The sequence below is a fragment of the Zingiber officinale genome, unplaced genomic scaffold, assembly GCF_018446385.1.
Source record: "Zingiber officinale cultivar Zhangliang unplaced genomic scaffold, Zo_v1.1 ctg192, whole genome shotgun sequence".
Lineage (NCBI taxonomy): Eukaryota > Viridiplantae > Streptophyta > Magnoliopsida > Zingiberales > Zingiberaceae > Zingiber > Zingiber officinale.
In genome coordinates, this window is record NW_024589877.1 from 26617 (window position 1) to 45581 (window position 18965).

Consider the following 18965-nt stretch of genomic DNA (forward strand, 5'->3'; position numbering starts at 1 on the left):
AAACAACTAAGGATAAAGCAAAACAAAATTTTCTTTGCTTTAATATCTTTACTTTGAAACTTTTTTTCCCTTGTTTTCTCAATTTAATTTTATTTCAGTCAAATTTAAAATGCTAGAAGTTTTATGTAGAAGGTGCACATTGTTTGGGTTGCATATATGGGCATTGAGTTTTTTTCATTCATCCTCTAATAGTGGTTGAGCATCATATTCGTGTGGCATAGTGTTGGGATTCATTTGAATATCTTGAGGGGTGAATTTGATAAAAAATTCATAAAAATTAATAAAATGACTTTTAGATTACAACACATTGACTTTCGACATTATTTTTAAAAATAATTTAAATATTTTAAAATTTTCTTTTTAATATATGAAATGCATACAATTCAATAAAACATTAAACTTTTTTGTTGTTGCCGATCCCACTAATCATGAGTACCAACGACTCTAACGAAATCAAACACAACACCAACAGCAACACATCACCAACAAGCGGCTCCATCCGCGGGTCCACCTCCAACAGCCATCCCTGAATCCCGCCGACAATCCCGCCGTCGGCAGGATCCCATTGTTACTGATATATCAGTACATAAAAAAATAATAAATAATTAAATTTTCCTAATGTAGAGATAATGCTGCATAAATAAATATATAACCTATGAAAAAATGGATTAATCCGACCAATCTTCTTGCACAATGGAAAGAGCCACTGGCGGGAAAGTGCTCTTCTTGATCTGTGTATGGCACTCCAGCAGAGGTTAGACATCTAGGCCGTGAGGGAGATGCCGGGTGCGCCTTCACAGCACCAGCGCTGTCATTCCGAATTGCAGGGAGGCTCTCTTCAACAGCAACATCGTCGGCGAGGCAACCAGAGCAGGCCTCCCAGCCCTCGCCACCCTTATCCTTGTACCAAACATTAGCCACCTGAACAGGCCTCCCAGCCCTCGCCACCCTTATCCTTGTACCAAACATTAGCCACCTGAACCCTGACCATCATACACCAATGACAACCGAGCTCAACCCGCGGCCGTGTTTGGCTCCGACGATTAATTCAACACTGAAATCGCTCCCTGCTAAGCCGGCCGATCCCAAGTACTGGTAGTTGGGATAATCAGTACTGGTAGTTGGATTCCAAGTACTGATATTAAAATATATTTTAATATTTTAACAAATTAAAATATATTGATATTTAACTTATTGGAATAGCTGTGGGTAAACATCAGTACTGGTAGTTGTTTAATGAAGAGGTAAGAGATAATCATTGTTCCAAACGTACAAAATAAAAAATAAAAAAACAAATCAAATCATTTAACTACTTAGAATTTGTATTTCAAAGAATTAAGCTTAATTCAAAAATGGTTTATAACCAACTGAAAAAGATCAATATCATGGCGACATAGAGCAAAATATTGAAGGAAAATATCCCTACAAAATTTCTTTTAGTATAGGTTTATTGTCTAATTATTGTTCAAATAAATAGGTATTCTTGTAATTTACGTCATTCCTTGAGATTTACTTGACAATTATCTTCTATTAACTCCACCAGCGGAATGAACAACACAAGGCAAAAATTAATTAAAATTTTTTTTCATTAATTAAGAAGAGCCACAATATTGCTCACAATTGCACAATGAAGTAATGATATCTCTAGGAGTAGACAAAAAAAAAAAAGTATATTCTACTGTAGAACCATCTAATGCTTGTTGGGAGTATCATTGACTGACTTTCTGTTGGTCCAGGATCACATTTAAGATCCGTCCGGGAACATAAATTTTCCTTTTTATCGTCTTCCCTAATAGATATTTGGAAAGCTTCTTATCTTGTGTTGCTAATCTGAATGCATCATCTTCAGGGCACGATTCGTCGACAATGATTGTGCCTCTAGTTTTCCCATTGATCTGAACAGGCAGTACTATGCTCGAATCTTTCAAGAACTCATTTTGAGCCTGTACCAAATCAAAGATAAAATTAGAGATTTTTTATTTTTGGTCTTTCACGTCATATTGGATGAAGAAAAACATAACCTTTTTCCTTTCAAAGCCTATTTTAATTTCTTCACTAAAATCAACATAGAAAGGAGATGATATAAGAGTTTTCTATTTAGATTATGTGGCTTTAGGCTTGACTGAGAAAATATTCCTATCCAAACGCTATATTAGCAAAGGGCTTCGACAATCAGTGAACAACTTGATACAATCCTCAGAAACACATTTTTCAGAATTACTATATGGTTCACATTTCTCTCATGCTAAAGATTTAAAAAAAAATAGTAACATATTAGAAAACAAAATAATTTATCATGTGTTTCACAGGACTATGCTAATTCAGTAAAACTGTCACTTATATTTGTTGCCTTATCGCCCAAACCTAATGGCTTATTACTATTCTCCATGTCATCCTAACTTTATGAATGCCTGTACCTGTTCAACGTCCTTGTTGTTGCCGTGCAACATATGCTTATGCATATCAATTGCTGGATCAGTTAAAATGGTCCAAGTATTTCACAGTTGAAATAATGAAGGCTGCTCAAAACAGAATGGTGAGTAAAATTTAAGTAGGTCAGTTGTGGCGAGCAAAACAGAAGTCATTTAAGAGCTTATCGTATACTGTTACTCAACATAAACAAGGGTCAGCAAGTGGTGCAACAGAAAGGCTATTCCCCTGAACTTACTTTTAATTAATCCTCTACTCCTTGTGTTGTACAAGAGTTGGTTAAATATGAGTCTATCTACAAGGCAAATATGTGTGGTCGCTAGTAAGGTCTACTTTTCTCATGCACCAATAGATTCCAGTTCTTTTGCTTGATCATCAACCATGTGATATGCGGCACCAATACTAACTCAAATCCACCAAAAGAGTTAAATAATATTAACTGAAAACAAGTGATCCTAAGCCTTATTATTGGCTGACAATGACATTGATTCTTTATAAATACACACGAGGTGTATCACATGATGAAATGCTAACACATTGCATATAATCATTGATTAGAATTGGTGGATTCAAATAATTCTTTTGCACTGGACAATACTGTCTTTTGTTTCAGCACTTTAGTTCAGTCTACTCAAGATGTCAACATCAAATGCATGAGATCTCAACTTAAATGTCATTCAATATTACATTAAACTTCTACATGCAGTATGCAAATCTAAGTGCAGAACAAGAGAAGTAAATTGATACCTCAGGAAATTGCTCATATGCAAGAGTCTCCTGGTGTCCTAATCGAAACCAGAGTTCCTCAGCCATGTGAGGTGCAAAAGGTGAAAGCAATAAAACAAATGGCTCCAAGATTGATTTTGGTTGGTCATCCCACTAGGAAATATATCCAATAAAACACGATTAGGTACATTACTACTGATTGAAAGCATAATTCAATATGTACATTAAGGAGAATTATGAAAACATCAATCAGCTTTCAAGTAAATACAGGATATCAATAAGTAATTTCAGCAAGTATTATTTAACAAATCCATGGAAACTCAAGTATTAAACAAGAAGATCTAGCTGGAGAAGTGAACAAATAAAGAATTTCTTAGAGAGTTTTGGGAACAAAATTATAATATAGGTGATGTAGCAAAAGGACGCTCTGATATCAAATTCATAAAATATCAAACTTTCAAATAACATAGAAAATTAGGGTGAAATTGATGAATTAAGGAGATAACTATCTAACATAGAGAAAAGAGAATATCACATAGAGATTAAGCAAAGGCGAATTTCAATTAACTGAAAAATGATTATTACATAGAGATAGAAGAAATTCCACCAACTGAGAAACATAATAATCTCAATACACTCTTACCAAATCAAGGGAACTTATAAAACTAAAAGATACAGATTTAAACCTAATCAAATTAAAATTAAAAGTCCTATACAATTGAAATGTATCAATCTTTCAACTCCTAAAATAAAACAATTACCAAAATCAAATTATAATTCAAAATTAAAATTCATCTTGATTTCTTGTTTGCATCATAAGGTAGAGGTCCACTTTCAACCTATGCACTTATCACGTGGATCTAATTGCAAAAAATTTCAACAGTACGCCTGAAGAATTCAGTCATCTGGTTAAATGCGGCTTAGTTTCGACACAAAAATACTGGGTAAAACATAATAATAAATTTATAGTGAACCTTTAAAACTTATACCTCAAAATAACTTTAGCAGTAAAATTATCTACTATAAGATTATTTACTGGATCAATTCATCTCCCAACATTTACTACAATTAACAAGCCCATCCTCACCTATTAATTTAAACAAATCTAAGCTAACCAATTAAAAATATTAACAATTTGTTTGATTTGTCATTTGGCCGACCCCACCTAGTGGGATAAGCCTTAGTTGTTGTTGTTTGATTTGTCATTTGCTTAACATCAGTGCTGACATACATCAACAGAATATCTAAGTGCTTCAACAAACTTGCAATGCTAGTTACTGAATCAATACATCAAAAATTTTAATAAACCTTGTAAGCAGCATTTATGAATTCCATCATTGCAGAGATTCCTGTATTGAGCCTTGTTTCTTCTATTTCTTCGGTTACCTGAAACATTGAGTATGATGAATAAAAGATTAACTCAATATATTTAACCAAAAGCGCACCTAAAGTTTGACAATATAAGATAACAATAAAAGATCATGTATAATTGTATTAATGAAAGCAGTCATCAAGGTGTCTTTTTCAAAATCACCTTAATGTGTGAAAAACTTAATAGTGTTCCATAGGTCAAAATGACAATATGAGATAACAATTAGAATCACGTTGCGCCAAGGAATCCATTTATGTGCTTGCTTCTTGATTGTTACCTTAAGGTGTTTTTGGAAGGGCATAGCCTTTACATTGTCAAAATGGCAATACGAGACGACCATTAGATTCAAAATGCACAAAAATCTATTTCTACTCTTACTGTTTGATACTGACCACTGGAAAGTCATCAAGATGTTTCCCATTGGATTCACAATGCTTCTAAAAATTTATTTATACCTTCTTGACTTTGACTAGTGGAAAGTCATCAAAAGTTTGAGAGGCATTTGGAAACACAAAAAGGTTAGGGAATGTCAACAATGAAATATGCTCTTGTAATTTACAAAATATGATGTGCCTGTTGGGAAATTTGAAAGTTCTAAGTGTGCTCTTTGGTAGTCACCATGCATTTAACCACTATACATGCTAATATAAATGTAGAATCGTGCATACTTTAAAATTCAGATTGGAATACAAGCATCAAAAGGTAAGTGGCTACATAGCCCAAACTCCAAAGAGTGGCTGCCAAAAAATACAGGAACATACACATACGGACAGAAACATGGCATGCACCTTGAATAATTACATGACCACTGTCCTTTATCTTGTCTGGAAGTCGAATGAAATTAGAGCTTAGAAATAACATGAGAAAACACTACCAAGACAAAGGATTATTCATATTAGCAGAAGTTTTCTTCTATATTGTACTTCACATGAGTCCTTGTTCTCTTGTTTTTTCCTTTTATTTTATCATAACTATCATGTCAAGTATCTTTTCAGCCTCAGTAGTCTTTTTAAATAATAAATAACAGATCCCAGCATCATTTGTCAGGTAAAGATTTAGGATCTTAAACCAAAACCAAAGTGTCAATTTTCCCAACACCAATTGAATGTATGAAGATATTTCTCACAAGGTAATTTTTGAGCCAGATTAACATTTGGACAATTTGTCTCCTATTTCACAAGCCAAAGATTGGTAAATTCATTTTGTTTGCATAGCTAATATGGACTTGAGATAGTGCATGCTTATATGTATTTATAATAGCATGCTCGTAGCCACACCAATTTCCACTGCTATCCTTAAATTTACATAATAAATCGGATCACCAATTTTCCAATCAATAATCTATGGAGTACAAGAATTCCTATATATCATATGAGCCTCTGAGATTCTGTATCTGACTCTTGTCTCTCATCTAAGCAATGAACTAAAATAGGCTAGTTTGGTGAGGTCTTCTATGTGACTTGAAGAAATTGCTAACAGCCACTCAGAGCATTGATTACAAACCAAATAATAGAAATTGGTAAGGAGCAAGGAAATGCATAACCTCTTCAGTCATATTGGCCTATGCAATGTTAAATAACCATGAAAAGGTACAACAAAGTATAAATTTGACAATATAACTGCAGGAACCATTAGAAAACATGCTGATCTATAAAGAAATTTACCTTTGCAATACATCTATGAAGAGCTCTCAGTTGATCCAAGCTAGGTTCATCATCAGTGGCAACTGACCCATCGCTATACGATCCATCGGATAAATTGGGGCCTACGATCAACCTCCAAATCCTAGCTAGAAACCTATGCACTCCTTCAATTCCTCCAGTACTCCATGTCTTTGAATCTCTTTAAGGGTCAAAATATCAGCATATCAACATTTTTAAATATTTGGCTGCACTGAGTATTTGATCAAATAATAATATAGAAGAAGTTACCTTAATGGACCCATGAACATTTCATATAAGCGAAGAGAATCAGCACCATACTCAGAAACAACATCATCTGGATTGATAACATTTCCTCTACTTTTACTCATTTTGTAGGCTCGAGCAATTAAACGAATACTAGGATCATCCTTTATAACATAAAAATCACCAACTTTAGACACCTACGACATAGATATATGTTAGATTTAAAACATCATTTAACTAAGATGAATTAAAACTCACAGAATCTGCTTTAGATAAGAAGTTGATGCAATATACCTTCTCCGCAGGTACTTTTTCTTGATAATAATTGTCTCTGATGACAGTTGAATCAGCAGAAACTAAATTCCCTTGTGGATCTCTCAAAGCTGTATACTCTACCTATAGTGGGACTTATGAGATATTGTATCATTAAATTTTTGTAATGCTATTTCTAGCAAACTTTTACTCACTTCGCCAAGTATTAGCCCTTGATTTATAAGGCACTTGAATGGTTCCTTGGAAGAAACAACACCTATATCATACAGGAGCTGCACATAATTGTTCAAAAGACTGTTAGCATACAATTTTTTAGGCTAAATGAAATTTACCCATGACATGGAAGAGTAACCCCACAAAACAAGAAAAATTGCTCAAGAAACTGAAGGAACTTAATCTAAGAAGATAACCAGAAAAAGGAAAGACAAAATGCTGAACAAAAGAAATGCATTAGTAAAATCAATCTTAGATAAATGTAGCAAAGGACAAGTTAGGAATAACAGATGTTGGAGATATAGGTTCAAGTATACTGACCTTATGCTAGAAAATAGATTATTCCCAATTGCAACTGGCAACCACTAGTTTGGTGCCAGAATCTATGAAGAAAAGCCTCATTGTTGGCCTCAAAACCCATTTTTATTTCCAAATAAAAAAAGATTCATCAAAAGAATAAGACCAAGAATTTTGGTAAAGCACTGACATTTATAGGAGTTTGGAAAAAATTGTTTTGGGTAAAACCCAAAATTTGGCTACTGTGTGCCACTGTGCATCTATTATGCCAGAACAAGGGATGGCTTGTGGGTTACACATTTGCAAATCAACTTATTTTTTGAGTTATCATGCATGTTAAAAGTTAAACTTATAGATTTCAGACATGGTAAACGCAGGATCAAACCCATGTCATTCTGCACATGCAACACCTGAGCTACTATGAGGCGAGTTATGATTTAGCATGACAGTGGACAATCATACATGCCATCAATTATCACTTCATTTCATTGGGATAATATGTAGATTCAAACCACAGCAATTTTTTTATCATGCAAACAAGGAATTCTCATCAACACATCATGAAAACAACCTTGTGCCAAAACCTAGCATAAAGCAAATGCAGGACAGAATGCTCAGCTCCACCAACATAGATGTCAACAGGACCCCAGTACCTAAGATTAAAACAATACAGGAGATTATTAGCAATGTCAAGCTTAAAAACAATACAGGAGATTATTAGCAATGTCAAGCATAACAGACATTGCTAATATGTGACAGAAGGAACGACAACCTTTCTTTGTCTTTGTCAACCAATGCTTTGGAATTTTTTGGGTCCATAAATCTTAAATAATACCTGAAGAAAGCTCTTTATCAGACAGCTCTAAAGGTTTACACCAAACAGATATTGTGATGACATAAACAATGCAGAAAGAGAAACTATTGAAGTATGACAATATGATGACAAGCAATAATCAGATTGGCAAAAGGTGGCTGCGCTCCCCCCAGCGCCCCCGCCAACCCATCCTAGGGCCAACACGGAGGAGGTAAATCACGGGTGGCTACTAGCTCTTGGAATAGTGACTGACGCATGAGGGAGGCATTTACTTGGCTATGCCGAGATTCAAATCCCGGACCTCAAGTTGGCAACACCTCATGCGCTAGCGACCGTCCCGAGGGGACAACAAGCAACAATCAGAATATTAATAATGGAAGAGATAGGAAGATGTGAATGATTTCTACATGAGGAAATGGCAACCCCTGTTAGATTTTCATAGATTGCATATAATGGAAATTGTATGTGACAACATAAATATTAATTATATACTAACTGGACCAAATGACAGACACGACTATGATTCTCCCAATTACTGCTTTCTTCTGCTAGCATTAGAAATTCAATAAGCATGTATCTCCAACTCTAAATGACAAACATATAGATGGACAAGATCATACAATTATTGTTGTATATTACTGTAGGATAAATAATGTATCTTTTATTGCTGAAACTACATGCTGGCAGTAGGAGAAAATTGGGACTTTCCCATGAGATGCCACTTATTGAGTGTATTTACTTTATATTTTCATAATATTGCAATAGTGTTTCTTAGACTTTAAGATAAATACAGAAGATCAATATAAAAAAGAGAAATAGGAATGGCTTTAAAGGACAAATGGAAACACAATCGAGAGGAAAAAATGAAAGAGTTATGTGTAAGACAAACAAAGACTTCTTTACCAGCATGAGCCAGCCCATTGCGGCATTGTATTTGTTTCCCGTCTTGCAGGCCTTCCAGAAATTGGATCTGCAGTATTCACCTAATTACCAAGAGATCATCCCTAAGAAACTATATAATAATATGCAGGAGAGTTTTTATTTGACAGTATCACTGAATTGACCAATATAAGATAACTAAGTTGAACAAGTAATTGTAATAACAGGAAATGGAAACATTATACAAAACTCATACTTCCAGCCTTTAACATTCAGGACTCTTCATCTACAGAATACCAATGTTGGATGCAGACAAACCGAGTGAACACCTCATATATCTCTATTGGTCATATGTAGAAGTTTTTAGAAATACGATGTCAGAGATGTGGATCCCCACCTATGTTAGATACCCATACCCTAACATAGTAACAGGGGATTTTCCAATATTACTCTAACCAATTAAATAAATGCTAGCATACAATACAATTCAGTTGAAAAGTAATTGCTGAAACAGAAATATCATAATTTTGTAGAGTATGGTAAGGAAGCATAAATTTTGCAATTTTTTATGACACGAGTTTGCTAGAGAAGAATGGAGATACATTAGCTTATGGTGGTCCTTATATGAATTCACGAGATGAGAAAAGATGAGCATTGAAGCTTGTTAAAATTGATTAGCTAACCACTTAACCCAAAAGGGAGAGTTGTTAAAAGGAAAATAATTTTTCATTTATATACTGGACTACTAGACTTTACAATATGGACTAATGGGCATGAAGCATCTCAGGTTCAGCATGTCCTCTCATGTCTATCATGGCTTGAAGCTACAAGTCTTTATCTATAAAGCCAGGTAGGATTGGAATCTGAAGCTCCTGCTTACTAGCCATTTACTCCAGAAGCTCGAGTTGTTAGAAAGAGACCAAAATTTTATATTATATGTTGGACCACAGCACTTGTCCGTGGGACTATGAGCATCAAGCATCTCTGCTGCAACAAAGCTTGAAACTAGACAAATTATTACTCTTAAAATATGAATATTAAGAATGAAAAGAAAATGATAAACTTGCTTTAAGTCAACACATGATGGTTGACAGCTGACAAGTGTAACAAGATTTAAAGATTTAAACAATCTGCAACTGGATATTCCATCAGACTGATATGGTAGTGCCAAGTTGATAATTAAAATGGTAATCCACATTTAAAGACTCTTGTGGATAATCAACTAATAAAGGAATAAAACCATCAAACAACAATGACAAGACAAAAGCAATCAGTAATGTATGAGACAAATTCCAAATTAGCAAGGTAGATATTTATTTTGCCATCTTTCCATAACATACCCACGAAGTTGCTTTTGCTAATGGAGGTTCCCCTGTTCCTGTGGGATTGAAGTCATCCAACTCTGGGAGTACTACAGGCAGCTCTTTTTCTGGTAAAGGAACTACTTCACCACTATCATCCAGATAAATCACAGGAAATGGTTCGCCCCAATAGCGTTGTCGAGCAAAAAGCCAATCCCTCAGCTTGTAATTTACCTGATTAACCAATATTCTCAATGGAAGAAAAAAAGAAATATATATATATATATAGCCCAGATCTAAATTCTGGTAAAAATGAAAAAGTGAGACCTTTTTTTTGCCATAACCAGTAATCTCAAGCCAATTTATTACTTTTGCAGCAGCATCTTTGCATGATAAACCATTGATATCCAAGCCAGAGGATGAATTTGAGGAGTTGATCATGATTCCATCATCTACATATGGTTCTCTATTATGATGATTTTTATCAGTACCAATCACAACCCTAACAATGGGAATATCATACTTTAATGCAAACTCATGATCACGAGAATCATGTGCAGGCACAGCCATTATTGCCCCAGTACCATAGCTGCATATCAAGTACAAGAACCAACGTTACAACTTGAATAATCGCAGCAGTTACATAAAGCATAATGCCAATGACTGGTCATATAGGAGATAGATGTAACACTGCCAATCATAATAGTTTCCACACAAATAATGGTGTAATTAACTCAATAAATAAAAGATTTGTTCCAGAAACAGTTCTAGCAGACAACAAAAAATTGAAGGTTTGATTGGTGGTAACTTTGACAAGTATATGTATGCAGAAAATGAATAGAAGAAAACAAACTATATGATCAGGCACACATGGAGCAAGCAGAATGAGTCAAAATGACTATTCAAAATAATTATAGTGCTTGAGTTTATCAAGATTAGGCATAATATTGATTTTATGCTTGGTTGGAAGGACAAAACTGAATTAGGGTTTGGTCGCGATGCAAATGTGTATGAATGGGCTTTCAGTTCGGTAACTCTAGCAATTAAAGATTAGGAAACTGTGGTTTGCCTAAAGTTGCTTGGGATTTGGTAGTAGTGTAGGCTTTGAGAAAGAACTTCAAATTGACTTATTTAAGGATCCTTTCAAAGTTGTTTTTTAATTGTGTTGCTCAAATAGCTTAGCTAACTTAAGAAGAATAGTTGAATTGTTGCTTGGCATATTGTAAGGTTAGTTAAGGTGTCAGTTAAAGCATCCAAATTTTATGTTTTGAATTTAGCACACTCGGTATATACAGCATAAATGATTAGTTTTAGCCAATTACAGACTTTGTGTTCTATATGATAGACAATCACACAATGTACCCAAGATAGGTATCTAGGTGTTTCAGTAACCGATACAAGTATGAATCTAGGTATCTGACATCCAATTTCTAAAATATTTTAAGCATGGCAAGTGGAAGTGGTGTCACACATAAGATAGGAGAGGCAGATGAAAAGTTAAAGTAGTGGAGATTTCTGTAACTCTTATTAGGGCTGAGGAAAACTTTTTAAATTGCACTTAGTTTCAATTACATGCATCCCTTATCATAGCCAAGATCCTATGCTCAGAATGTCAAAGTCCTGGATGGTATTGCTAACCACGTTTCATTAGTACATGAAGACATAAAGATGTCCTTAGGCCCATTAGCATAAAAATGTAGTCTAAATATGGAAATAAGTGTTAGGAATTAAATTTCCAAGGAAAAAGTATTTAATATACAAAGAGTATATCCAGATAAACCTTCCTAAAACATAATCTGCCACCCATATTGGAATGGCTTCTCCATTAGCTGGATTCATAGCATACGAACCACTAAAAACTCCAGTTTTTTCTTTTTGAAGATCAGTTCTCTCAAGATCACTTTTTCTCAAAGCAACCTCCCTGTATTGCTCCACCTGCAGTTGTAATTAGACAACATTACTTTATTGACACTGATCAATGCCAACAAGGAATTTAATTTATAAAATTTTTAGATTGTGTAAATGTTTACTTTGGTAAATCCTCTTCTTTAGAAGGTCACATTATATGAGGCAGTTTTAATTTGCAACTGTGTTATTAGGAGAGTAGGATAATTTTAGTAAAAGTTTAACTTAATTTGGCTTCTTTCCTAGTTTGAAATTTAGTTGTTTCCTTTCTGATTCAGTAATTTTACATATAAGGTTATTTCTTTCTTACAATACATTTAGTTTATTTTCAATTTTGTTTGGATTAGAATATTTAAAAAGGTACTCAATCCACTCGTATTAATAGGCATTGCATAATAGAAGTTTTTCATTCTCTATGAGATAACTTAGTTCATTTATTTCTAGGGAAATTGCCCTAAGAAGGCCTTATTACCTCACTGAGGACCTTTTTTCCAAAAAAGCCCTGCTGAGGCCACAGCACCCCCAATCAAAAAGGAAAACAAATCTAAATAAATAGTTGAGTGCCCCAAAAAACTCAATTTTGTTTTGATCAAAACATGGAGTGCCAAAATAGAGAAATGATGTCCAAATTTCCAATAGGGGCAACAAATGGCCACATCAAAGAATACTAAATTTACCTCTAACATCACATATCAAATATGGAAAAGTGATACAAAACCAAGAACCAAGTGCCAAAAACAAGAGAAAATGTTTTTTAAAAAACTGCATATTATGGCTATTTAGGACCCATGATTTGATTTACAAAGACTATCTAGCAGAAGTTTTTGGGGTTGTTTAGACTGATGGGATTTCGGATTTTGGTCAAGAAGGGCCTCAGTGAAAAAAAGAATGGTCTGGGCAGAGCTTTAACTAAACTAGGAGCCTTTTAGGGAAATTATCCTTACTTGTATGTGTGAGATTATTTGCGTCAAAGGGTATCAATCCTCAATGTGAGTTTCGATTTTGCTTCCAATCTACATCACTAATGGCATTAACAAAAATAAAAAACAAGAAACAAATTGAAATACTATGTCATGCTGGGCTTCAGATGCTAGTGATGACAAGAACAGGTACTCAGGTGCCACAACCAGAAATCTGTAAACATGGAAAAACAATTTTAAGGTAAGAAAAATGAGATTGAGGATGATTAAAACATAAATTGTAAAGTAGAAACAAAAACTTTTCGTACGTTACACCAAATATGGTGTCTGGTCTGGTTGTATATACAGATAACTCTAGACCCAGGTCACATCCTTCAGAATCAACTACATGAAACTCGAGCTCAGCACCTTCAGATCGGCCTATCCAATTTCTTTGCATTTCCTTGATGCTTTCAGGCCAATCAAGTTCATCTAAATCTTCCAAAAGGCGATCAGCATAGGCAGTAATCTTGAGAATCCATTGGCGCATTGGCTGATCAGAGTCAAAAGATAACAGAAATAGAAACAAGACATCAGTTTTATAAAGTTTAGAGACTGAGAAACCAAGATTCCAATGAATGCTTAAATATGAGACAACTTCCGGTGGAAAGAAATAAGGTCACTAATACCCTTCTTACAACAGGATGCCCCCCTCGTTCACTAACACCATTGATCACTTCTTCATTCGCCAAGACAGTGCCAAGTGCAGGACACCAATTAACAGGTATTTCAGCCTATATTTAAAATAAAACCTATATAAAATTACTATAGTTTGATAGGATTTATGTGGGAAATAAAATCAATGAAAACGAAATCTTCAATTTCTAAGGTGTTAACTCAGAGAGAAAATAATTCACCTGATATGCAAGTCCTTTCTTAAACAGTTGAAGAAAAATCCACTGTGTCCATTTATAGTATTCAGGTTCAGTGGTTGACAGTTCACGATCCCAATCATACGAGAAACCTAATGACTTGAGCTATCCATCAACAAGAGAAACTGCTTAACAAATAATAAGTGGCTCGAACAAACAAACAAAAGAACAACTTGAAGTGCATTGTCAGAATCAAGCAAGAGTGTGTTCACGAACCAATCAACAAGAAATCAGAAGTCCCAATTCCCAAGTACTCTTATCAGTTTACACAAAGTATATGAAGACAAATTGTTTGTGCTGTTAACAGAAATAACCACATATTTACGCTTTTATAAGCATGGAAGCAGTTCTTTATTGCCAATTATTCCATGTTCCTCAATAAAATGAAAAAGGCTAGGAATATTCACTCAATCCAATATAGCATATAAATGATAGCTCATGCACAAGACACGACTACTTGATTCATAACTAACATGGCTGCATGGATTCTCAAGGCTTTTGATGAATTCATGCAAGAAGAGAAGAAAAAGCATGCCAACAAACAAAGAGGCAGGTTTCCAAAGAGGGTGCACCTTGATTTTTGGATTCTCCAACTACATATCCCATAATTTATTTTGTGCAAATCACTCACCTTCCTTCTTCTCATACCCCAAATACTCATGGTTCAGCTAAACTAAAATTTCTCTTTCCCAGATACCAAACTTGCTCGCTTTGGAGGAAAAATATATATTAGTGAATCTTTAGGCTGAGAGGTTCCCAAATTCATTTTTTTTTAATTAAAATGAGACATTAAGGAGTTTTTGCTAAAAATTAAAGTAAAGGCTTCATGTGAATCTCAAGTTGAGTATTCAAGTGTCTTTGACTTAAAATGGGAATCAAGGCATTATGAACAAAAGCTCATTGGTGGATCAAAATGTATAATTTTAGCTAGAAAGTATACTAGAGAATTTTTGGAGTCTCATGTAAAGTGTTTAGATATTTTTGAGTAAAGAAACAAGGTCATTTCTGAGGTGGAAACAACTCATCACATATTAATGGACCACAATGTCATTTGGCAAAAAGAAAAAAAAAACAAATAGATGTCGGGAGTCTCATATGGAGTTTTACTTATTCAAACTCATATTTGAATAAGTAAAAGAATTAGGCGATTATGGTACCTATAATTTGTATGAAGAACAAGTAGAGTCACCTTCAATAGATATGCTACCTCAATTAAATGGAAAATTTCAACCAAGAGATCAAGATATAGGCAAGGGCTGGACAAAACATATCTGTGTTTGATATATGAACCTTCACAATAGAAAAGTCCTTTGTTAAACAAATTGTCACATTTTGTAACAGGAATATGATAAATTATGGTATTTAAAATTTATTGAATAAAGATGTATTGTATTTCCTGGTGAGATTTCATGACAAAATACTTGAGAGGTTCTGTTCTAGTAAAGTGTAAATAGAAATAAGAAAGTGCATTCAAAATTTGTAAGTCATAGTAGACATACAACAACTGCACTAGAAACCTACTAGTACCTGGGAACGAAATCTTTTGATATTTTGCTTGGTTGTAATCCTTGGATGGGTTCCAGTCTACAAAAAGTAAAACAGACTAACAAGACTAAGTACATGAGGTAATTTTGCCACAAAAATTGCCAGCAAACCTCGATGGCATATTGCTCAGCAGGAAGACCAAATGCATCCCATCCCATTGGATGTAAAACGTTGAAGCCTTTCATACGCTTATATCTCGAGAGTATGTCAGTGGCAGTATATCCAAGGGGATGGCCAACATGTAATCCAGCTCCACTAAATATAAATGGCATTACTTCGATTAGTAAAAGATACATGCACAAAGATATCTATTGTTAATATGCTATCTAGAGACAACCATTATATGATAGCATTTTTATTATAACTGAGGAAATTTGTGAAGTTTGACAAGGTTGCAAACCCAGTGCAAAAGTGTTCAATAAGGTTAGGTTGAGAAAAGGCTAATTTTTGCACCTATTGAAAGGTTAAAGAGTTAAATATTGGCTGATGTCTTATGCTTTTTATGTATGTTTATTGGTTGTTTGCATGAGCTCAACCAAGTACATGCAACAAGTATTTTGGTGAATCTTACTTAGGATCATGACATAGAGGAAGATTTTTATTCAATTTTCTCCATAATTGCATCCCACTTCCAGCCATCTCTGATTGGAATTTTCTAAGGAAAACCAAACAATTGAAGTCCATTATTCATGGCTGTCAGTCTGGGTAGTTAGTAAAGAAATGCTAATAGCCAAACCCACTGAAGTTTCTTTAGCAAGCCAAATCCGAAAGGCAACATTAATTTTTCATTTTAATGAAACCATATAATCTTGATATTGCCTGTGTTCGTAGAGTACTAACTTAAAAAAAAAAATGCCTCCACAACCAATATGGCAAATAGATCTACTATATTAATTAATATTCAAAAATAATAATTGAAGAAAAAAACATAATTTGATACAAATTAAAACTTTTAGGGTTTAGGAAATTCTGAAGCAGATCCTAATCTTTCAATGGGTAACAATGCACATCATGGAATATTAACTAACAAATTGGGTATTCTAGTATCCAACTATTTCTTAATGATTACTAAAATCCATTTACATCTATCAAGTTATTGTTAAATGATGATGAAGAAAGCTGTTTATCGCACTAAGCTGAATACATACCACTTAAAAAGTAAGTGGAACCAAATTAAAATCATAAAGTCAATCAATGAACACTGCCCAAATTCTGTTCGTTCTCGTGAGCTCATAAAATGATAAAACCAGGATATAGAGTGTCGAATGAAAATTTTGAATTTTTATCAACAATTGATCGCACTGTAATTTAGATTTAGCACTATTCATGAAGTCATAAAATGATAAGAGCGTGATAAAGAGGCAAGGTCCCTGCAGTTATTTTTCACCGCCATGACATTGTAAGGGAATTAGTTTAACTAAGAACAGAAGAATGCCTGCAATTTTTTAAAAAAACGTTTTTAAGGCAACGAGGGAAAGAAAATGATTTAACTGAGACGTTTGGGACCAAATAGTCACTTTGGAGCATTTATTTGAGTGAATCGAAAGTAATACCTAGGGTAGGGGAACATGTCGAGGATGTAACATTTGGGCGTTGAAGTGTCAACCACCTCGGGTGTTCGAAACGTGTTATTCTCCTCCCAGAAACGCTGCCACCGAGGTTCTATCTCATCGAAAGGGTACGCCTTCTTATGCGGCATCTGAAGTTGCTTCTGCTCGCCAAGGAAGCCGCCGTTCTCGGCGGCCGTGCACCAGACACGAGCAGGCCATCGGTTTCGTGGGAAGAAGACAACGAAGGGGAGGCGAGGAGTGTAGGCGGTCGAGGGGAGAACTCGGAATCTTAAAGCTGCTCGCGGCTGCGTTTGCGTTTGCGTTTGCATTCTCGATCGGAGAGATAGAGAACGAGGAGCTAAAACTCGAGTGTTGGAATGGATATCGCGATAAGAGGAATGTAGAGGCAGCGGCTCCCTCGATTTTGTTTTTCTTAATTACGATAAATAATTAGTTCCATTTCTCATAAAATATTTAATAGAATTTTTATGTATTAAAAAATAAATGATATATAACATATAAAAGGTTGATACCTACATATTTTAGGCCACACATTTTATACCATCTTTAAAAAAAATCACTTTAATTTTTTTATTTAATACTATAACTCAAAGTTTAAATAAAAATAAATAAATAAATAAAAACATATGATAGAAATAAAACCCACAACGTGAGATCCACAGCATATATACCCAATTGTTATTCTGGGCGGCGTGGACAATGCTCACAGCGTTGGTATATATATATATATATTATTTTTATTCTATTTTACTCTTTAAAATATATATTTGAAATTGTAGACATTTTTATTTCATAGGCATGAAATTGTAAAGGATAAAATTTAAAAGATCACTTCACTATATTTCTTATATCAAATATAACCTTTTAATAATAATTTAAAAAGTTCAAATTTATTAAAAATATTATATATGAAGAGTATTTTTAATAATTAATATAAAACAGTTTAAATTAATCTTACGAAATATATATATATATATATATATATCGTAAGATTAATTTAAACTGTATATATATTATCTCCCATAAATTTTATCAATTTCCTGAAAATTGAGATTTTCTTTTTCCAAAAAAAAACAACTCAAATTGACTGGTTTTGTATATACTTCAATTCAAAGACGGTGACTTAGGGAATATCCAATTCAAGATTTGTAAACAAAATGTTAAGTATTGAAAAAAAAAAAAACTCATATTTACCCAACTGCATACCCCCTCTACTTCCTCCATTTTTTTCTCTTTTCTTCTCTTCTCTACCGAAGTTTGCAACCCCTTTCTCCTCCTCCTCTTCTTCTTCTCTTCTCTTCTCCAACAGCAACAAGCAACAAGCAACAAGCAACAAACAACAAGTTTCTCCTTCCTTGCTATCTTGCTTATCGGTGATAACATCGGAGCTCTTTTGAGTTTATCGGAGCTCGCCGGACCACTAGCTAAGAGGGGAAAGCGAAACCCTAATTACTGCCCTGTTTTCTAATCAAGCACAGCAGCCTTCGAAGTTAGCTGTGGCCTTCGCCAGAGCTTGCCGAGACAAACGATGAAAAGAAAAAAGGTTTCTTCTCCCCTTATTATTCTAGCAGTCGTCCTCTCTGTTTTTAGCCTTCCCCAACTAACATTATCGTGTTTCTTCTCCTCCAACTGCCAAGAGCAGCAACCCTAGTTGTTGTCTTTTGTTTCTCCAATAGCAACCCTAGTTGCTATCCTTTTCTTGGCAACACCGCCGGAGTTCGTCGGAGCTCGCTGGAGCTAGCTAAGATGGTCAGCGGCGAAGGAAAAACAACCCTAGTTGTTGTCCTCTTTTTCCAACAACCACAGTAACTCATAGAAGGTATATTTTATGCTTCGTGTTAATTGATGTGTAGTTAGGAGGGCTATCTAAATTAGAACAAAGGTTTCATTTAGGAATGCGA

General features: G+C 34.5%; 2 protein-coding genes across 6 annotated transcripts in view; one reads left to right on the forward strand and one right to left on the reverse strand.

The window, feature by feature from the left end:
• Positions 1-1568: 1568 nt before the first annotated feature.
• Positions 1569-17466, reverse strand: LOC122036677 (leucine--tRNA ligase, chloroplastic/mitochondrial-like). The gene is made up of 20 exons (XM_042596075.1): positions 17047-17466; positions 15604-15748; positions 15476-15532; positions 13934-14053; positions 13706-13810; positions 13346-13569; positions 13185-13251; positions 11993-12147; positions 10540-10801; positions 10252-10446; positions 8936-9015; positions 7991-8053; positions 7790-7871; positions 6903-6980; positions 6730-6831; positions 6460-6632; positions 6193-6370; positions 4465-4542; positions 3178-3309; positions 1569-1943 (listed from the first exon to the last, which is right to left on the reverse strand). The coding sequence occupies exons 1-20, from the start codon at positions 17370-17372 to the stop codon at positions 1710-1712; spliced, it is 2856 nt and encodes a 951-aa protein (XP_042452009.1). The 5' UTR covers positions 17373-17466; the 3' UTR covers positions 1569-1709.
• An 814-nt stretch (positions 17467-18280) lies between these two features.
• LOC122036683 (ethylene-responsive transcription factor CRF1-like) overlaps positions 18281-18965 on the forward strand; it is a 52161-nt gene continuing 51476 nt past the window's right edge. For all 5 annotated transcript variants that reach the window (XR_006127419.1, XR_006127420.1, XR_006127418.1 and 2 more), the window contains exons 1-2: positions 18281-18607; positions 18707-18883. The gene's annotated coding sequence lies outside the window, so the exon portion shown is untranslated. The remainder of the gene's footprint in view (positions 18608-18706; positions 18884-18965) is intronic.

Coding starts and splice junctions, on each gene's coding strand:
- LOC122036677 (XM_042596075.1), bottom strand. CDS start 17,372: ATGCAAACGCAAACGCAAACGCAGCCGCGAGCAGCTTTAAGATTCCGA. Junction 12,148..13,184: donor CTGAAGCCCAGCATGACATA/GTATTTCAATTT, acceptor TTACAACTGCAG/GTGGAGCAATACAGGGAGGT. Junction 6,981..7,789: donor ATGCTAGGTTTTGGCACAAG/GTTGTTTTCATG, acceptor AATTATGTGCAG/CTCCTGTATGATATAGGTGT.